Genomic DNA, 22,596 nt, shown 5'->3' with positions numbered 1-22,596 from the left:
GCAGCACAGGTCATAATGACAAATGCTGGAGCAGCTCAAGTATTTACCAAGGTGGTAAATATAGGTATTGTTTTGGTGGCACGACCAAGTTTTTATTACTCCCTACAGAGCTCAATTTAAAGCCAGCCAGAAATGGTGCATGGTATGTCAAATGATGCAATAAGAATTCAGTGGATGGCGTTTAGTTTCCAGCTCATCAAACAGCTCTTGATGGACAAAACGTTGATTGAAATGCAAAGGACGGGAAGAGAACAAACACATAGATACTGAGATAGCAATCCCAACAAAGCAGAGGCCAAAAACTGAGATGGATTTGATTAAAGAAGAGAGGAGCTGACATTTATATAATGGAAATAGGATAAACAAATGCTTCAGTGTTCTGCAACCAGCCACATGGGATGTGTGAGTAATGCTAACAGTAAAGCACTCCAAGCTTACTTGCACTGAAAACAAAACATTGAATAGTCACATTATTTCTATTATTCTTGATGAAAATGTGCTCAGTGAACTGTGATTTCTAGAGGTGAAAAACAACTTAAATTCTTTGTTCTGAGACAATATGTGAAACGGTCCAAAACAGACCATTTTAAAGTACATTGTTGTTGTTGAAATTTACACTTCATATACCAACCTTTGTGCATGCACTTGTGTTTTTGTTCACAACCGTCTCATAGTGTTATAAGATTGTCTGAATCAGTTTTTACTGATTCAGCATGTCTACACTTTTAATGTAATGACAGTGTGTTGCAGTCTGCCACAGAGTCTGTTTTTCTGTACTACCACTAGGAGTTGCTAAAATCAAACATTTTCAAATACAACGCACAGGGGCTTTAATTTTGAAGTAACTATTATTCACTTCTGCTGTCTTAAAATATCTTCCCCTCTGCTGCGACGAGTTCCTGAGCCTCACAGATTGTATTCGAGAACAAGGAGTTGTAAGACTCAGCCAAAGGGATTTGCTGAAAATGGAAAATGTCTGTCTGCCTAAAACAAAAAAGGCAAACAGCTGTGATAGATCTGAAGCAGAAAAGCAAAGTGTCAAAACCAACCACACTCACCAACAGACAACACTACAGTATAACAAAATATTGTTGTGAGTCATTAGAAGGCTCTTTCATTTATTGTTTTCCATTATTTTAAAATTTTCACCTTCACAAATTAACTATGGTATACTATACATAATGTGTTTGTCCCTCTGTCCTTTTACAAAAAGGCTGCAGCTCATAACAATGTGAAGAGCACCAGTGCAATCATCCACATGCTGCTGCTCCAAGCGTACGGACGTCCTGACTGGTCTTACTGGGGTGTCCCAGCGACCTGGTGGTTTAACATTCATGTCACGAACCAACACGTTCCCTGTTTGGTTCCAACTTGGGACCTTTGTTGCAAGCCGTACACCTCCTGTGTCTCTCCCTTGACATTTCCTGTTCCTCTTCCAAAATCAACTGTCAAAATAAAGGTGAAAAATGCATCAAAACAATGTCAAACCATGTCTTTGTCATCGCCCTTTCCTCCCCCTTTTCATTTTCTCTCAGTGTCCCCACAGACACAGCACTGTAGCTGTGGTGCTGCAAAAGCAATGCAGCGAGTGGAGTTCATGCTCTTTATGAGATGAAACAGCTGTGCATCATGTATCATCACTCAGTTATTAATCCATGTCAAAGGCAGGAAACTGTCTTTCAGTTTTTGGTGATTTTTCATGCTTTGAGTGTGTCATTAGCAAGAAAATCAAACCTTTCAAAATAGTTGCTCATTTAACCTTTTTTTTTTTTTTTTTTTTTTTAGAAAAACAAATGTATTTAAAGCACAAGAAATGTAAGAGATGGCATCTAAAAAAAATCACTTCAGCCAGACATTTACATATGACAGCAGTGTTTAATGAAATTTAATTCGAAATTAATTTAATCCAGCTGTAGCAAGCATTAAAGGACTTGCTGTTGTCACTGTAATTAAGTTTTCTTTTTTTTTTAAAAAGGCCATGTGATTGATGAAAAAAAACAGAATTCACCTCATGAATGAAGATTGTAAGTGCTCTTACATAAATATTTCACAAGAATATATTTCACAAGTTCATTATTTTGTGTAATTAATAAATTGTTAATTCATGAAAGGTTAAAACCGGTTTAAAGACTGTAATATATGAACATTTGTTACGTAGATATAAATTGTTGTTGTACGTTATATGTTTGTTCCCCTGGCGGAACTTAAATTTTGTTCCGTACCGCTGCTACAGTCCGACGTGTTTTGATGAGGGACAGCAACAATGCGAATGCGTAGCACACCTAGCTGGTATACAGGTGCCCTGGCCGGGGAGGAACAGGCGGCAAAAGACGGACTTTAAGTCACTTTAGTAACCTCTTTTCATGACCAGCAGCCAACGAGGTATTTTATAAGTTGTTACTTGTTTTTTCATGTCATCTTTAAGTCGTTTGTATATGTTTTATGTGATACTGATATGTTCAAATACTGTTGTTGTGAAAAGCGCTACAAAGAAGAAAGAAAGCAGTAGAACCAATAAGCTCTTGAGGCCGAAAGACAACCAGGCATCATCCAGTCTGCTTCCACACAGTGTTTTCTTTTGCTCGTCAACTTTCAAACTTCAATTTGATTTCACTTTTGCACACTATCAAACTGCTGTTCCACTACCTTATGTTACACTTGCATGTCTGCATCTGTGTTATGTACATAACAAGTTTCATCAAAAACAAGTTTTTCAGTGGTCCTATGTTGTGGTGTCCAGGTGAGGCCACCAGGTGTCAGCAAAGACCCACAACACACAGTCCTGTATTTTCACATTTAAAAATCGTTTCAGGTTTAACCTTTAATGGATTTTGGTTATTTTAAAAAAAACTTGACTTTGTAAAAGTTGGGACTGATGAGACTTGGTGATGTGTTATGAATCCAAGAGAAATCATTCATGAATTCTTATCTCTGAAACATTTTGGCGCTATAGGATGATGGTATTTTGCAGGCAGGCTGATAAAGCTCGGCTATCATGAGCAAAGCAGATCTGTAAGGCAGGCAGTCTCAGACACTGCGCTTATCAGCAGCAGGTATGTGGCTACAGTATGTGTGATATTTGTCACAATGGAAATTACTGCAGTGGAGATGAAACTGTGAGTTTATCCTGCTGCTCTGTTTGAACAGATGTCACAGTGAGACTGGAACATCATGGAATGGAAATTAAGAAGTCAGAGATTAGGTCGAGATTTATTCTTGAAGACAGTGGCGGTTTTTGGCACTGGCGAACTGGTACTGTGTGGGGAATTGGGGAACTTCATTCGTATTATAAATACAGGCCTATAGTGGAGGAATCATGACTAAACCTGCTGTAAGCCTGCATTAAAATATCACTGTACCCAAGCCAATATTTTTCCCAGGTAATGAGATTTACCTTAAAAGTGTAAAACAGTAAGTCATGTGTTATCATGTTCAGGACAGACTCTAAAGCAATACAATGTTGTACCAAACAATTCACCACACATTTAGGTGAAAATCCAGAGAACGGAAGGCAGCGTAAAAACTGTTTTCTGTGGAAGTTTTGTCCCATTTTTGTCACCACACCTGACTGTTCTTGTTCATTATACATTCAAATATAAATGATTTAGTTCTTCATCTGTCTACACTACATCTTGGGTAGTTTCTAAAACATCAGAGAGCTGACACAGAGTTTTTGTATCAAGAGGCTAAAGCCAGAACAGCTTAAAGGAATAGTTCAGCATTTTGGGAAATATGCTCTTTTACTTTTTTTGCTGAGAGTTAGAGGAGAAAATCGATGCCATTCTTACATCTGTATGATAAATAGCTTTGCTTAACTCGAAAGAAGGGGAAACAGCTGGCCTGGCCCCCTCTGAAGGTAACACAATCTACCTAATATCCTCAAAACACCTGTTAAGCTCACTAATTAACAAGTTTTGTCTTATTCCTTTGTTTCCTGAGGTCCTGTCATTATGACAGCGGAGAGACATCTGTCATGAAAACAGGAACCCATTTAGATGGCAATGAATGCCCCACCCCTCTGGCTCCAAGCACTTCAGTTTCCTCATTGTTTCCAAGGTCAGTGAAAACCATGATGTTGCCTCAAGCACGTGTTCAAGATGACGATAGCAGGCTTATTTGCTGCCAGCTTGTTCTGTGAAACCTTTAAAATCCAACCTTTCTACCTGAAGGGCCAGTACTTGGTGTGCAGAGCACACAGCACAGATCTGAGGAGCAGCCAGTGCACTTAGCATGACTCCCCAGCACTGCATGGGCTTTTCTCAGAGCACCTGAGAGCTTTACAGCATTAAGATTCCACCTGAGTGCAGGCTCTGGTGGTAAAACCTGAATTAACACAGGAACGGGCAGCAGTCAATGCCCATTTCTTTTTTTTTCTTTTCTTTTTCTTTTTTTTTTGCAGGATGGCACATCTTGGATTCTGCGGTGGCCATGCTGCTCCCCTCACCCTGGAGATACGGTTGGATAGGACACTATAATCCCTTGCTAACAACCAGCTCCCCTCTGTGTGCTGAAGTGGCTGAGACAGAAGCCTGTGGGTCAGGAGTGAGAGGCTGCTCGGGACATTTTGATGTTTTCATTTGTATCAGTATTACAGCGGCTGATTTGGTCTGTAGTCAGGAGAAATGCCTTTGAGGGCTTGTTCTGACATTTGGCTTTAATAACGGGACAAATTATGGCCTCAAGTATCAGACACATGGCTGGCAGGGCCTTTCTGAGGGGCCATCTGTTCTGAGCTCGTGAGCGTCATCTAGAATTTTCAGTTTTTTAAGTTGCCAAATGCATTTTTGACCTGGTTCAAGTGATCACTATATTTTACCAAACAGAAACAAATAAGCCAAGGTGAACATAACTTTCATGTAGGGCCGTTGCTAGGATTTTAGAAATACAGACCTGACCTGACCTGATCATTTTGAGATTTTTTTGACATAGCAAATTTTCACATTTTATTTTTAATTTAATTGTTCAGTTATATATTTAGTCTATTTTTTTTTTTTAGTATAACCCACAGATGATGATCTAAATGCTGTTCAAAGCCTCCCTCAGGAATAAAATCTGGTGCAGAAATCCTACATTCCTTTAATTTTTTATTTTTAATATTGATTACTATTTTGTATAAAAATTTAAATATATTGTCTCTATTTTACAAGAACACAAAAGTCCAAAGATTCTACATTGAGACTTCAAATGGACAACAACAACAAAAAAAATCTATATAATAAAAATCTGTTTTCCTGTTAACCTCTAAGAGCCGTCAACATGTTCTATACATCAGTAAACAATACTCCTTCTCCCACTCCTTTTTTGTTTGGTTGTTTGTATTGATTTAGTTATATCACTTTTTTCCCACTTAGACCTTGAATTTATTACAATCTATTACTATGTATAACTGCCTTACTGCAACATGATAAATCTTGTTCTGTCAGTGACACACATGAAAGGACCATATGTTGTATGGGTGTTGTCGTATTATTCATACTGTCTTGTTGAAAAGGGACGAATGTATAACTTAAGCATGAAAAAAAAAAAAGATAATAGCTAAAAATATCACAGTAAGCTTTGAAAAAACACAGTGCATAATTTGGGTGTAACTGTAGAATATAAATTCCTTCTCTGGTCATTAAAACCCCATGAACCCAGAAACAATAGTGAGGACATGACCTCAGTGTCCTCAGTGAATCTAGTGTTCAATTTTAATTTATGAAAATGGATCAGTCATACTCCAGTTATTGCAGTGGTGCTTTGTCTTATCGTCTGTCCCCTCTCTGACAGTGTGAGTGTTATTAAAGCAGCTCTGCACAGAGTAAAAACAAAAAAACAAACAAACAAAAAAACACACACATGGGCCAACTTCCAAGGCTTTGATTCCAGTATGAAATTCATCCTATTATAGTTACACTTCCAAAACACTGTTGAGGCTTTGTACTGCTATTATGCAATGATCCCATTCTGCCAAGCTGCTTAGGCAGTAGGCTAACAGCCACAACAGCAGCTTGCTCTTTCCTATTGCTGTCTCATGCATTCATATTAGCCAGAGAAGGAATCTGCACACTGGAAACAGTCCACACACATATTCCACACTTCTCAGGATCATCTCTGGAGTGAATCTCAAGATCCAGCTGGAGCTGGAGCATACGAGCTGTTCACGCCGGTGATGACAGCAGCCGGCTTCCAGTCTGGCTGGTAAAAGTGGATGTTGAGGGTTCGAGCCCAGTTTGCAAACACCGTCTTCTCTGTGATGAAGCGGTGGTGGCTTCCTCTTCGACTCCTCTCGTGGGAGAGATACATGGAGCACTCGTTGGGCCCTGAGGGCTCATAGTAATGATACGGCACGGAGGGATGGGAGGAGGACCTGCACGGGAGCACACGAAGAGGAGGAGAGCGAGGAGTAAAACATGAAAAGGCATGAAAGTCAAATGCGAGGGAGGGATGTGGAAATAGCGTGGGGATAATAATGAGTTGAGGGGGGAGGAGGGGAGGCAAGAGAGCGAGTCACAGAGGGGAAGAAGTGGAGACAGGAACAAAGAAAAACAGATAGATCAGAAGAATCTGGTCTCACAGATGTGTTCATTATACACCATCTTATTCGTCTGATACTCTCAGTCACACCAAGCTCAGTGGAAGACTAAGCCACATGAGAGTCACTTCATTCTGGCTTGCATTTCTCTGTGAATGTCCCAATGTGTCAGACAGTCCTTTCTGCCCTTGTAGTTTCATGAGAGGACAACATTAGCCAAATTATTCTCCTATTTCCTGTGAACCCGATTCTTGCAAAGGTACATTGAATAGCTATACTTTGTACTTTTGAGTCTATTCAGTGAAATGTGTTATTTCTATTGTGAAAAGTCAAAATGACTGCTTTCCCCGGTGCTAAAATCAGTCATTCACCAGCTTGACTGTATGACAATAAAAGACTCCTGAATTTGTCTCTGCAGGGTGTAAACACTACATTGACATTACAAGTTGAAGACATAATTAAAAATGCACTAAAGAAGATTTTTATGTTGAAGCGCACCCATGTTGTTAGCACACAGTAAATCACAGAGAGAGGCTGCAGCAGAGGAGAGCGTCCCATCCTCTTCATGCACTATTTGCCCCACTTGCTCAAACAGGAAGTGACAAAGTGAAGATTTAAGTCGGCATTTCGATGGTGTCTTGGATGTATAATTCAACAGATGGAACAGGATGTTGCAGAGAGTGACTCCTCATAAGAGTTAAGAAATTTGAAACTTGAAACTCTTTGCTGTGGAACTCAAGAGGTCGTCTCCATGACTTGAAAAGTCAAGGGCGCAACAATCTTGGCATTCAGGTGGTTTAAGTTATGTGAACACTGTTGCTAAGAAACTGACAGTGAAAACAGATGTCGCCTTATTTCTTTTTTTAAAAAGAGTTACTTCGTGTTCCCTGCATTTCAATGTCAAGTGCGACAGATTGAAAACAAATAATAAAAACAAAAGCATCGGCATACATTGCAGCCTGTGAATTCTGAGCTCCCACTTTAACGGGATGTTCAATTGGACTCCTCTTAGGAACACGTTAAATGAGAGTCTACTTGAAGTCACCAGTAAGACAACATGTTTTATGGTTTCCTTTCATGCTTTCACTTGTTGTACGTTGTACTTTATGTGATAGGTTGCATTATATGTGTTACATATGCTCATACTTGTATATTTTATCTATTTTAGACTGTATGTGTTCTATGATTCTCCTGAGTGTGAGACAAATTTCCTGATGGGGCACAAGAAAGTTTAAGTTGTTGAAACTGCAGTAGAAATGTGTTAATTAACTTAAATGAACAAAATGTATCTTAGGTAATTACAGACTGGATTGTCAAACATGATGCATGATTTGCTAGTGTCATATGTTAATATTAGAATTTTATTTTTCCTATTTGCAGCTTTTTACTAAGGCTAGTGTTATACTTTCCGACTCTGCAAGTATGTGAAGGTCTACTATGGTCTGCTGACCCAAATTTCGTCATCAGAAGGGGTACAAATGGGTCTGTGCGTGACGTCTGTGTTTCCACCAATTTGATGTGTCTTCCATTTTGTTACAAAGGCACCAACTGTGCTGAGCAACTAAAAATCAATCTTGGAAAAATCTTGTATGAAAAAATAGTCTGATTCTACCTGCAGAAATCAGGGGGCACCATGCCATACACGTTGATCCTGTCACACAGCTCCAGGGCTATGGCCATGGTGAACCAGCCAGTACTCAGCCACGAGTTGGAACTCTTCCTGGAAGACAAGAGACGATAACCATTTCTAGCAAATCCATACTGGTGCAGTGCAAATATACTGGGAGTCCTGGCTCCTTGTAAGAGAGAGGCTGATCAGATGAGATAATATTAAACCTGCAAAGCTTTATTTTTAGATTTTACCGGTCAGTTCTGGACAGTCTTCCATTTGGAGAGATAAATACAGATGAGGGCAAAAGGCCTTACTGGCCTTACTGAAGAAAGTCTTTCTTTCTATGCCTTGTACACACCATGAAAGGAAATATGAGTAAGTGAAATGGTTATTCAAACACTAACTATGTTTACATGAAGGCTGAAGTGATTTTTCATTCACAACAACATCCACTAATCATCCCATGGGCTTCCTGTTCACATGCAAATGAGTTTATATGAATAGCTGAATTCATGTCCAGAACATGTTTTTATCTGTTTGGTTCTTATTTCATAAGGTCATATTCAGTCAACATTTTACCTGTACCACGTTTGAAAAGAGACATCTTAAATAGAGGAGACTCTGTTTCATATTCAGTTAAAAAGAAAAATACAGAAGAAGTAAATGTATCCAAATCTGTAAAAAATTCCTTCAAATTTATGCTGATAAAATGTATAGTTTGTTCCAAACTAAGGACTACATGTGCCTCTGAAAATGTAAATAGCAAAACTGTTTCCCAAGAGAACAGTAAAACATATATATTAGATTAATAATGTACTATAAATGTCCTGTTGTCAAGGCCACAAAAATCCTCCTGGTAAAAATGTTATAGCTGGAAAATAGTTTCTTACTCCCATTTTAAAATGAACATTTTTCTGACAAGCCGCATACCAGCCTGTCAGAAAAAAAAAGGTGATAAGTAATACTAATGTCCCACTACAGCGAGCATGGCTTGGCAGCTGCAGCACTTCCATGCCAAAAGATCCTGATGCTGCCGAGCAGAGAGGCCAACCACTCCCCATCAATACTGCTTAAAAAGAAAAGTTCACTCGCTTCACCCTCCATTGAACTGATTAATGCTTACTCACCATGTTATTTTGTGTTTGTACTGACTGTGGAAACATGGTGCAAGGAAAATAAAAATATGACCTGTAAACGTAGTTATGTTTGCAGTACATGAGAAAATACTTTGCAGTACTCCCCCCAAATCCGACATTAATGTGACCACAGTCAGCGTGGGATATGAAATGCCATAAAACACTTTCAGAGATAACAGACAAGTTCTAATCTAAAACGTGATTGTTTGTAGCTGTGACTTATTGTTACACACGTACAGCCTTTCAAAAGGTAGTGTAGTGTGTGGTATACTCGCCCCTGACTGCAGATTTTTTGAGTGGCTAAAACTATAAGACATTTTATGTGTGTGTGTGTGTGTGTGTGTGTGTGTTGGCCCCTTTCTTGTGTTTGTTTCTATTTTCTGTTTGTCTCAATCGAATCCCTTTAACATAAACCTCACTGAGACAAGACTAATTCTGTGAACATTTACCTATCAATCCCTGTTTCCTTTTTAAATAGTTCATCAAACTTGAGCATCTTGATGCGAGAAATAATGTAGACTTTCAGTTTGGGCAGCAGCTGGTTTAACAGCCTGAGATTGTTGTAAACGTGGCCTTTTCCATCCCGTCTCATGCAGCTGCTCGGTCCCCAGAAGATGAACACTGTGTCTTGGCTCGCATTGAGCAGCTCCTGTCGGCTCCGCAGCACTCTCTGCAGGCTGGAGTGAGCTACGACACGCAGGCTGGTGCGCTGGCCAACGTCCTCCTGATAGCCCACACTGGGCGCGTCGTTCATACGAATGACGCACTCAGAGCCATCGATCTCTTTGCTCCTTTTGCTGCCCGTCAGCTGACCAGAGCTGGTCACCAGGGAACAAGTCCTGCAGTGCATCTTCAAAGACTGTGGAGGTGAAAGGTCACAGATCAGAAATCACAACAGTGTCACTCAGAGAATATTAAAGACATGCTGTGAAACAGCAATTTGATTCCAAAGCATGGTCTTACCAAGCATTTAGATTTTCACTACGGAACCAGTTCCTACTTTCTGCCACTAAAATCTTTTTAAATATTACAGTATGATATTTGAAAGGCGGTGAAAAGCTGAGGGTGTCTAAACAAGACTAACCGTGTGTTCAGATGGGATGCAAATTTTAGTTGCAGCACAATTGCATTGACAGTCAATGGAAAGACACAAGTAGATGCAAATTTGTGTGGAGTGGTGCGAATTGAAGCATCTGTGAGAGTTGAAAATGTTCCAACATGAGAGAAAAACTTGCTTATTTTATGGAACTTGATGAATCTGCTTCATGCTCGTACGGAGAAGAGAGGGAAGGGAGAGTATGGAGGGAAATGACAGAAAGAACTGGAATTTCTGGTGAGAACAGATAACGTCTGCACAGTTGGAACATTTCATGGGAATCCATATAATTGTTAAGTCATTTCATGTAAAACCACAGAGGTCAACCTCAAGGCGGTGCTAGAGAAAACGCCAGGGAAACACCAAAGTCAGTAGGATTCATCCTCCGGGGATCATGCATGTCTGAACAGAATTTCAAGGCAGGACATCCAATAGTTGTTGAATTATTTCAATCTGGGCTTAAGTGATGAATCAACTGAATAACATCAAAATTAAACCAGGTCTCATATCAAAATGTGCAATAGCTACGTCAGTACAAGACGTATCAGTCTCACAATTAGGGCCTGAAAATTGTGAAATGTTCACATTTTTTGTCCCATTCATGTGACTGCTTGCAGCGGTCTTCTCAAAATAAAAAAAATGGTGGCCATTACTGTGGACAAACGTAGCTATTTCACATTTTGGACCAGGTTGGGATGAGGGTTACTTAACTTAACATTTGTCTTATTCCTTGAGTCCTCCCAATGCTTTATGGTGAAATGAAAACAGCAGTGTTCAAACCCACTAATCTATGTATTGTGAGATGAGACTTCAAAGTTATGGTGCAGATTCATGTGGGATATTTTGAGCAACCGTCTTGGAGTCTCAGTGTTCGTCATATCTCTCTCTGTCTGCCTTCTGCAGTGTCTGTAGGTTTGTTTGTTTTTTTTTTAGATGTCCTCCTCTAGTATGTATTTTTGTCCCTTGACAAGCTACAGTAATTAAAGGTGCGGAGTTGAATGGATGCTTTCAAACACAAGCATCCATGTCCGCACACATATTCAAGTTTGAGTGCTTTAACACACAGCCACTCCATTCTTCGCCTTCGCTCCTCATCTTCTCTCTCCCTCTTCGATGTTTTCCCGATTCCGGTTTAAGAGATGTCAACCTTTGAAGAACTGTCAGCAGAATCAATCCACATTCACCTTTATACACCCTAATCACGAAGCCAGTGTGAGAGCATGAATGTGAATTGTGTGCCTGTGCCAGTTTATGATGTACCTACTTATTATGGGCAGTACCTTTCTGTGCTCTGACAGCCTGTAATGCAGTCAGCCTCAGAGAAATAGGTGTCATTAAAGAGTCAGTTATGCAAAAAGATTTTCCTACCAACAGTGACCCCATTCTAACGTTTAATTTTAAACTGTCTCATAGATGCAGAGGCAGCTTGTAATATCAGACATCTTCTGAAAAGACAAAAACTAATCTAAATAATGAACAGGCTTGTGCAGAGCTTAATGGATGAATTCCCAGGAGATGCAAATGTTCAATTTGCATGTCCTGGGAAATGTTTGAGAAATGTTCACTCAAAGTAAGGAAGCAGATCTGCTGAAACAGATAATGTTATCTGGTGTCACCTCAGAGAGATGTTACATAGTCATGTTTATATACCTTAAAAATCATGTGCTTTCTTAATAATTCATAATACCTGTACTGCTACATGGATGAGGCGAATAGCAAGAGCAAAAAGTCGTGAATGTCATGTTTTTTTTCAGTCAGGGCGAAAACCAGCTCAACATGATTTCACATCTCTCCATCAATTTGCTGCTAACGAGACTGTATCCTCCAAGGAGCATGCTTCCCCTTTTCTCTGTCTTAGGTTGACTTGGATGAAGAAGAAGAGGACAGCTGCCTTGATTATCTCCCCTTTACGCTCTCAAATTGAAAGCAGAGCAAGTTTAGGACTGCGACTTTGAATGTGTGTCACCAGGAGGAGCTTAATGAGATGTCAACTGTCAGGAGGGTTTCGGTTTAATTAATTGGCCTCTGAGAAAAGAAAGCGGTGCTGATCATTAAAACCCTCACACCACAGAACAGGTGCCACTTAATCCACCTCATCTCTCAACTGAGCCATTAGCCTAATTCCACACGCTTTAGAAAGTGTACAGTTACTGTGATGATAATAATCAACATCTAAATAATTTGTGCCTCTGTAGGCAAATGCAGATGAGTCTTTCTGTTCACGCTGCACTGCTCATAACAGAGGATGACTGAAATTATTCTATATTTTTCTTATTATCAACAAAAGACCAAAACCAACAATGAACTAATCCTTCTACTAAGTCTTACCATAGCTTATTCACTAGTCTGTCACACAGCCTAAAATATTTCTATATGACCCTGAACACAGCTACTATAGTGTATTTTGATTCACTGTCCTCATAGAGAAAAATGCTCAGCAGCCACAGGGCCTGGCTGGCTGGCCTGTCTAACAGACCGGCTGATGGGCGTGATCGAGCCCCTGTCCATGTTGGACTGAATTTAGGTCTTTTCCTTCAGTTTTTTTCTTGCTTTGTCAACATATTGTTAAATGTGTTTTGGGAAAGCTATTTCATGACAGACTAGAGGGCACTATACTATAGTGCACTCGATATTAAACAGGGAGTGATTTTTGACATGTTATTTTAAGAGAGATAACACCAGCCTTATCCTTTAGATCCAGGTTGATTATGGTAATAGGAGCCTTTGTCTTTTTGTTCTTTGCTCATGACTCCTCTCTGACCTCTAAATAGCTCAGTTCTGCTCAGGTCGTTTTCCTACAGGTTTGTACTCTGTACCCTTCTCAACTTGAAAGGGGTGCAGGCAGAGGCTAGGGGATATGAGGCACAATGGAGGCTCTGGTGCAATATTAGAGGCTGACTGATGGGGTATGCTCTGAAAGCAATTATGATCCTGGGTTCCCCTGGGAAGTGTATAAACAGGATCATACTGATGAGTTTGGAGTCGGTGTGTGGGCGGTAATTGACTGGGGCTGGAACCAGAGCCATACTCCTAACTGCTTATTCTTCTTGCTGCTGCCCCGCTTAATGCCACGACTTTGTGTAATCCATGAGGTTGAACCTATTCCTTTTTAGATCGTGTTAATCCAGGAAATGTATTGCTTACGAGGTTATGCATTATTGATCAGGGTAGACAGCCCTCTGTCCGCATAATAAGGTTCAGTCTGAGTGTGTGTGTGGGAGTCAGCAAGTGTTCAAGTGATAGTTGTTTCAAAATTACAGGACCACTGTGCCAGTGCAAGCCTGATTATGAGCTACTTGTAATATGCATTTGATTGCTCACTCATTCATTTATTTATTCATTCAGCAGTCTGTGGGTTGTATCTTCACCTACCATCTGAAATATTCTCCATCTGATTCTGAAATCCCCTCTCACTGCAATACAGGGCTTATAAGTGGCTCTCTTTAAGCATCCAGCATCATCAAACTGTCAGAGACTTGGGGAGCTTCAGCATCACTGTCAAGGATACTTTTATTGTTTCACATGCACTTCAAACTACGACCATGTAACCTCCAATTGCCTTTTACCCATTTAATATATCCCCTGACTTTTAAAATGATTGAAACTTGCTTGGGAGTATAATAGTTGGACAGTGCTGTGGGGGTAACGCGCTCTATCTGTTGTATGCAGAAGAAGAAACAACTAGAAGGACTGGGATTTTTTCCTAGCAAAGGGAGGGAGGGTGTTTGTGCAGTGAAGCGTGTAATTCACTCCAGCCTACCTGTTATTGAGGGAGGGAGGTCGGCACACACACTCCAGCAAATGGCTTCTTTTGGGCAGTGTGTTGAGGAATGAAAATACCTGTTCCTCAAGACTGTGATTTTGTGTGTGTGTGTGTGTGTGTGTGTGTGTGTGTGTGTGTGTGTGTGTGTGTGTGTGTGTGTGTGTGTGTGTGTGTGTGTGTGTGAGCAAAAGGGATTACAACAGGTTTTGAATCTAGACACTTTTTAGACAGACTTTTTAGAGTTTCAGACTCTTGCCAGAGAAACATGATTGTATTACATACATATTGCACACAGCACAAAGATAAAAGGACATACCCAGACACCACACACATACACGCACACACACACGTTTATACACACACACACATACAAAACCATTTATACACATACACACACAAGGCAATCATTCAATGTGGGGTCACAGAGATAGTGGGAGAGTATTATAAACATAGCAGTGGGAGCACCACAGCCTCTGGCACTGGTAATATCACCTTTTTGTATGCACGCACGCACACACACACATTCCCACCTCAGAAGCTGATGGAGTGTGAAGCTCACAGCACAGTTCAGAATGCCAATGTAGCTCTCTATTAAGGTTGGGAATAATTCATGTGAAGAGTCTCTGGGTTTTTTGCCGCTGGATCATTCAATCCGAGTTTGCCTTTTTCAACTTTGAAAACCTGGTTGGTCACAACAACATGTATATATATATATATATATATATATATATATTTATTTATTCAAGTGTTTAGACACAGATGACAGAATAATGGGCAGGTTATCAACTTTAATTTGGGACTGTTTTCGGCTGAAAGTAATCATTGTGTGCGTGTGTGCCTGACAAAAAGCTACCTATGAATATAAATCTAAAAAGCCTGTATCAGAGATGCTTTATATCAAGCTTGAGGAAAGTGTCCTTGTCATGGCTGCTGTGTCTAGATGTGCTTTTGTGCAGACTGCGTTGAACTCTTTCAGGGTCACTGGTTTTTCCTCTTGTTCGCCAGACTAAAAGATAATCCTTTCCGGGTTGACGTACCTAACGTCATGTGCCAAGGGAGTGAGCCAGCCAGGCTTCAATTTCTACAGTTAGACAGGGGCTCGATCACGCCCATCGGCCGGCCTGTCAGACAAGCCAGGCCTTCTGGCGGGCAATTTTAATTTTTACAGTTAGAAAAGGGCGTGATCGCACCAGCCATGCAGGCAGGCTTGATCTCGCCCATGGGCCGGCCTGTCAGACAGGCCAGCCGTGCAGACAGACTCGATCGTGCCCAGCGGCTGGCCTATCTGACAGGCCGGCAACTGTCAGACCGGTCAGCCGTGCAGGCAGACTTGATCTCGTCCATCGGCTGGCCTGTTAGACAGGCCAGCCAGCCAAGCAGTCCCTCCGGCCAACAATTTAGTTTTAACAGGGGCTCGATCGCACCGAGTGGCTGGCCTGTCAAACAGGCCAGCCGTGCAGGCAGGCTTGATCTCACCCATCGGCTCGATCGCACCCAGTAGCTGGCTCATCTGACAGGCCGGCCACTGTCAGACAAGCCAGCCGTGCAGGCAGGTTTGATCTCACCCATCGGCCGGCCTGTCAGACAGGCCGGCCAGTCAGTCAAGCCTTACGGCTGACATTTTTGAAAAAGGCGTGATCGCACCCAATGGCCAGCCTGTCAGACAGGCCGGCCGTGCAAGCAGGTTTGACCATGCCCATGGGCTGGCAGGCCTGTCAGACAAGCCATCCAGCCAGGACCCCTGGCTGACGGTTTCAATTTCTACATTTAGACGGGCTTACGCCAATCGGCCAGCCTGTCAGACAGACCATCAAAATGTGAAATAGCTACGTTTGTCCACAGTACAAAACGTATCAGTCTCACAATATGTGAAATAGCTACGTTTGTCCACAGTACAAAACGTATCAGTCTCACAATTAGGGCCTGAAAACTGTGAAATGATCACTTTTTTTTGTCCCATTCTTTTCTATTGGCCGACGGGTCATGTGACTGATTGCAGCGGTCTTCTCAAAATAAAAACATGGCGGCTATTCCTTTCATTCTCAGTAGAAAATGCATTATTTCAAAATAGTTTGAACATAAAAAAAATGCATTTTGATGATAGTTCTAGCGAGAAATATACATTAGAATTTCACAATATTCGTTCAGTTCTTGCAAATTATCTTTGGTTTGATTGTTATTACGATGAATATTTCACGTCTCGGCATATAATTGTCACAGTGTCACGTTTTCTGCCGTTGTTATGTGGTTGCTATGGACGCTGCCACAGACGAAACCAAGTTGCGTGTTTGTGATTGTATATATTCGTTACGTTGTGAGCTATATTACTGTAACTGTTGATGATAACCGTTCAACAAAAAAACAACAGAAAACGGAGAGAGAGAGAGAGAGAGAGAGAGAGAGAGAGAGAGAGAGAGAGAGAGAGAGATTTTTTTTGTTTTATTTTTATTGGACTAAAAGATAATCCTTTCCGGGTTGACTGACGTCATGCGCCAAGGGGGCGAGCCAGCCAGCCGTTTATTGAACGGATAACAGTTACAGAAATATTCAAACAACTCACAACGTAACGAATATATACAATAACAAACACGCCACTTGGTTTCGTCTGTGGCAGCGTCCATAGCAACCACATAACAACGGTTTGGTTTGTTTGTTACCGTAATAACAAAGAAAGATAATTTACAAGAACTGAACGAATATTGTGAAATTTCAATGTATATTTCTCGCTAGAACTATCATCAAAATGCTTTATTATGTCCAAACTATCTTGAAATAATGCATTTTCCACTGAGAATTAAAGGAATGGCCGCCATGTTTTGTTTTTGTTTTTGTTTTGTTTTTTGTTTTTTGGAAGACCGCCGCAAGCAGTCACATGACCCGTTGGCAGGCCAATAGAAAAGAATGGGACAAAAACGTGAACATTTCACAATTTCAGGCCCTAATTGTGAGACTGGTACGTTTTGTACTGTGGACAAATGTAGCTATTTCACATTTTGATATGAGACCGGGTTTCCAACACACAAAGCAAGACAGTCTTATGTTTTATGACCTCTTGGTTGAGACATAAACAAGCCAACCAGCCTCAGATCACCACCCACCTTAGTGAAGTTACAGCCCACGCAAACAAGAAATGAACATAAGTTAATATAGGCCATAAACAGGGTCCAGCAGACACATTAGATATTGCTCTACTCAAATTATCAAGCATCCCTGGCTCTGCTGAGGGTATAAAATTTTAACGTGTTTGGGCATGTGCATGGGTTCATCTGTGCGAGTGTACTGGTTCTGTGTGAATGTGTGTGTGTTTGTGTGTGCGCTATAGTTGTAGCCAAGATTCCCTCCTGCAGCAGCAGCAGACCTCAGATGACCCTGAAGGGAACTGTATGGACTGATTCGCCCACTCCACAGATGCTACAGCAGGTCTGCTCTGCTGGGGAGTGCAGTGGCAGCAGCAGCACAGTTGTAAGCCTCCATGGGAAAGAGGTGGTGGTGGGTGTGAGAGGGGGGACAAAGTGACACTAAGCAGTATAAAAATGTCGCAGTGTGAATCCATCATGAACCAGCCGTCAACCAGGAGGAGGTGAGAGACAGTGAATAATAAAGTGCCTACACAAAATAAAAATTGAAGCAGCTGCTTCTCATTTCTCTGAAGAGCTCCTGTTCAATCTGTAGATGAATGTTTCCTTTTCATTGAGTTTGAAAGGATCTGATGAGGTCTACAACATCTTTGAGGATCCCTAAACTTGAGTCTGGCTAACAAGTCTAGTAAGCCTCAGCCGTATCAAGCCTCAAACCCGATGCCACTCCCTCACCCTCATGTCACTGATCATCAAGCAGTGAAAGGTGAACTGTAACCAACCCTTTTTTATTTTTCCTCCTGCCCAGCGCTGCCTGAGCAACACAATGTCCTTTCCACACTGCTGTGCTTCACTGCATATCTCTCTCACTGAGGGGAGACACAACGCTGACTGAATGATCTGTCTACCTGAATGAGCTGCCTGTAACACTGTGCTGCGTCTGAGTGATAGGCCTCTGCCTTACAGTAACAATGATGACAGTGGTGCTTATATGACCAAAAGACTGCTGCGGTGATGTCTTGAGTAGCCATTCTAGTAGAAATCCATCCTGTTTTAAGCGCCCTTGCTGCTAAATATTTCATTGTGGACACTTTAATTATGAATTAAGAAATGGAGTAAACTACAGAGAGAATTTAGAGATGGCACTACCACAGCAAGTTCAGCTTTTGTGTTGACTGAGATTACTTGGTATTTTAACAGGCTTACAGGGGACATTAAAGCTGTACTAAGCTCATATTTTATTCTGATCCTTTTGCTATTCAACAGAAATTGCTAAACAATTTCAATAACTGCACTGAGAGAACTTAGTTGTTATTGCTAAAAACAGCAAGCTGCTTTAAAAACATGAAAATGAAATGTAAAAAAGCAACTTATATGCCAGCATTTGTGCTGGTTCCTATATATTGAAAAACTGTATAATACTCAAACTCAAAAACCAGAACAGCATATTAAACTCTTAAGACAGCTAAGGACACAATTCAGTCAGACACAAAGAACACGATATTTCAGTTCCCCCTGAAACCAGGACAGCGCTGCTGCTTCAAAACTATATTTTACATGCATACCTGAACTCTACATTTACATGCCAGTCTCTCTGCTTTACCTGCATGACTGCAGAATACAGATTATGTGCAGTCGGTATTACATGTGTGTAAAAAGGCCATAGAAATCACTGTCCAAATGCACTGAGTGAATTCTAATTCCTCGGGGTACAGTTTGACAGGTGAAAAAACAAGAGTACTGTTAAAGGGGTAGCCACTGTTTGTAATTCGGTGCGTGAATCGGTTCAAGGAAAACGTGTCCGACTCATATCATAAAGATACTGCAAGTGACTTCTGTGTTCTTTTTTTCAGCAATTTTTTTTACTCCCCAGTTTGGTATGTTCAAGTCCCATGTGCGGCTGTCCTTGTCACTACTCTCTTCACTGCTGGTGTCTGTGTGCCTCCTTCAAAATATTTGAGTCACCAGCCACTTTTCACCTGCCAGCACGGAGCTTTTATGGATTCATGATGTGTTCCCTAAATCCCCCTCCCCTCTCTGTGTAGGCACCTAATGCGCTGAAAAGAACCTGATCCCTCATCCCAAACACTACCACTTGTTTTAATTGGAGCACACAACCGATGCTGAGGTTCAACCCTGTGTTTTTGTGGTAGTAGGCGTGTGGTTTAGCTTTATGCCAATCTCTGCCACTTTTTTGCATCTTTTATTCCTTTGGAAGCTGAAGAGCTTTTGGTTTTTATCTTCTAAAGAAGACAAACTGACATCCAAATATGCTGGCATAGCCCCTGTTAAATATCATGTTAACCAGCAAGCAAATCCTCTCCTTTTCACCGTCATTCATTCTTTTTTTGTGTGTGTGACTCGGGCATACATGCAAGTTTGGACATGTGTGCTGCAATAACATGCAAAATGTTTAAATGTTAAAATTGCATAGGGAAACAGACGGCCCCCACAGTGTAAAGACAGGACATATTTACCTTATGATCCATGACACCTGTGTACCCCTCAAGTGTTGATGCTGAGAGTCTCTGTGGTTTCTCCGGCTTTTTTGTGGAAGAAACCGGAGCTTCTAAACAGTGGGAAGATGACGATGATGATGCTGATGATGAAGATGATCTGTCACCAGAGCTGCTGTTGTACACCAACATAAAGCTGGTAACCATGGTGACGATGATGATGCCACTAACCCCTTGGCACTGAAAAAACACATGAAACGCGCGAGTTAAAAAAAAAAAGAAAGGGAAAAAAGGAAGGAAAAAAGACCACCAAAACAACATCTTTTCAAACACCTGATTTTGAAAAATTCACTCAGCTTACATCGGAAATTGTCCATAAGCATGAGGACATAAGGGCTACGTTTTCGGTCAAGAAATTACACAGCTAATTAAGTGTCAGCTTTCGAAGCAGAAGCAGCACGATTATAACAGCTGCGCTTTCCTCATTTTGCTTATGCAAGGCTGCAAATGAAATGCGCTCAACATGTTCTGTCAACAGGGCAACATATTTTAAAGAGCGGTGCAAAAATAGCATTACGCTGCTGGATACACACATGTTCCACAATTACCCCTCACCCCCCCCCCCCCCCCAAAAAAAAAAAAAAAAAAAAAACTTTAGCAGGGTGCGCTCCTCTTATCTTAGAGGAATATTATAGATCCAATGGCCACTGTAAGCGATGAATATAAGACACCACAAAGTGCATTTAGGTCACAGCAGACTATATGATGACAGAGCTCAGTCTGTAACTCACTTCTGAGCAGCAGAAACACTAAACGTCCCCACAAATGAACATTACAGTGTATATTTCCTGCAGGTCTCGTTCATAATTACCACTCTTATCTTCATCTTCATTTCCCCTCGTTTCCACTCGCGGATCCAGCCTTCATCCCGTCGGGGCCAAAGCTCTCTCACGGAGCATCGGGACCCTTCATCATGCAACACTTGAGCGGCAGCATCACTCTGATCAGCGCGCAGCCACAAAGAACGACGCTCCACTACTCTTCTCCCATGCTCTCCCCAACAGAGACGCCCTCACTCAGCCCCGCGCTCCTCATGGTCCTAAACAGCTCGAGCACATACATGATTATTTCCAATGTGCAGCACAAAGAAATATTGTGAGAAATATATGTGTTTATGGTGGCGTATGAAATTCTTTGGCAACGTAGAGAGAAGCCTTTGGATTGTCGAGAGTTTCCATTTTATTTTTTACTTCTCCTAAATTAGTACAGAGGCATTTTTCTATACTACACAATCCTAACAAATTCAAATTTCTATTGCCATATTTTCTGCCTAACATCATGGCTGCAGAGAATATTTGATGATAATTGCAAGAAGAAACACAATTTCAGGGGACTCATGTTGATGCATGACTTACATGAGTTAACTCAGTGGCAAAATGAGATTTCCTCTTAGTGGCAGTGATTCAAGAGATGAGTTTTTTTTTTAATGAGTTCAGTGTTTTGAGTGAGCACATCTTGTGCTGCAGAGAATAAACTGATGTGACAATTGCACCTAATGTTTTCGGAATAGTAAGGGTGCTTCATAAAATGTGCCTCAGATAGTGAGAAAACCTTTTAAATTGTTGTCTCATCTTTTCTGTTTGGTACTTTAAATGCACCCTCCTAAGCGTTATGATGAGATTATGGTAGTTCTTCAAAGGGTGTTAGTGATAATAAAGAATGTACAGACAAATATTCTTGGTACAGTGCATCCACCTTTTTCTTTTTTTTTTTTTTTTTGTTGCTCAAGTAGATTTTGGGACATCCCATTTAAGGACAGGAAACAATTTTTCTCATTTTTTATGGCAACCTGAGCAGCTAAACCTCCTCATGGGAGACAGATTTGCTGGAAGCTCTAATCTCGTCAGGTGGTGCTGGGAAATGAGGATTGGGTCTTTTTATAGACACCCTCTGCACTGGCGTCACTGTGTTCGTTTTCTAATGTGTCTTTAATGTTCCAGTTATTCCTCAGCAAGTCTCACTACGCAAAATGAAATATGTTTGTTGGCTTTGTGGGAACTGATAATTCATCTCAAAAACAAAACAGAATATTGCAATCAGACCAGATGCTGTGAGAAAAATCAGGGTAGCCTATGTAAAAGCTACAGAGGGAAGAGCATGAAGCCCTGTATAAATGAAACCACGTGCCAGGGGGCCTGGGCTGGGGTGGGCATGGTGAAGCCCTGTATAAATGAAACCGTGTGCCAGGGGACCTGGGCTGGGGTGGTCGTGGTGAAGCGGCTGAAGGAAAAGAACTTGAAGGGACAGTCACAAAGAAGAGAAGGGCTCAGGGTTTTAAGTACTGTCAGAGGAAAAGTTTAATTAATTGTTCACAGGTGCAAGCATGTTTTTCATTGTACATTAAAAAAAAAAAACTAAAAGTTTTCATATGAGCATTTATAGTTTTTGTTTTCATTCATGATTTATGCAAATGTTATACAGATTTTCAGATATTCTTTACAATGATGTTTTAAGGGCCTCTAAGGGTCCTCATTGGGCTGGCCATCACTACTAGGCCCCAGCCCAAGCCTCCCTCTGTCGGGGTGTTGCTTTTATACACCCATCTCCCAGCATGCACTATAAGAGTGGCACCCCGACTCAGGGTGGTGGCTGGGCTTGGGAGCATGTGGTGGCCCTTCCATCACCCAGGTTCTGTGAATGCATAAGAAAATGTTCTTTGTAGTTTGTACTTAAATATGTTTATAAGCAAGTATTCTAGTACTTTAACCCAAGTAAAAAATTACTGTTACAAAAAGATGGGTGATTCAAAGTTCAAGGCTACTCTCACCACTCTGGGAGATGTTTTGGGTTAGCTGGCTGGTTCTTTGTGGGTCAAATCACTTATATTAAAAGTAATATAACAGAAGTTACTGCTGTAATTTGATTCTTTTAACAAGCCATTT

At 41.1% G+C, this 22,596-nt stretch overlaps 1 protein-coding gene and 1 long non-coding RNA gene across 2 annotated transcripts; one reads left to right on the top strand and one right to left on the bottom strand.

Moving 5' to 3' along the window:
• Positions 1-2,267: 2,267 nt before the first annotated feature.
• Positions 2,268-5,286, top strand: LOC121183599. Its single transcript, XR_005894209.1, has 3 exons — positions 2,268-2,382; positions 3,940-4,056; positions 4,400-5,286. It is a non-coding gene; the product is annotated as an uncharacterized LOC121183599 (long non-coding RNA).
• Positions 5,287-6,105: 819 nt separating this feature from the next.
• st6galnac5b (ST6 (alpha-N-acetyl-neuraminyl-2,3-beta-galactosyl-1,3)-N-acetylgalactosaminide alpha-2,6-sialyltransferase 5b) lies at positions 6,106-20,639 on the bottom strand. Its single transcript, XM_041040582.1, has 5 exons — positions 20,526-20,639; positions 19,676-19,894; positions 9,712-10,121; positions 8,127-8,234; positions 6,106-6,349 (listed from the first exon to the last, which is right to left on the bottom strand). The coding sequence occupies exons 1-5, from the start codon at positions 20,544-20,546 to the stop codon at positions 6,106-6,108; spliced, it is 1,002 nt and encodes a 333-aa protein (XP_040896516.1). The 5' UTR covers positions 20,547-20,639.
• Between the last annotated feature and the right edge of the window lie 1,957 nt (positions 20,640-22,596).

This window comes from Toxotes jaculatrix, chromosome 6, assembly GCF_017976425.1.
Source record: "Toxotes jaculatrix isolate fToxJac2 chromosome 6, fToxJac2.pri, whole genome shotgun sequence".
Classification (NCBI taxonomy): domain Eukaryota; kingdom Metazoa; phylum Chordata; class Actinopteri; family Toxotidae; genus Toxotes; species Toxotes jaculatrix.
Note: the sequence above shows the minus strand (reverse complement) of the source record. Positions and strands in the feature narration are given on the sequence as shown.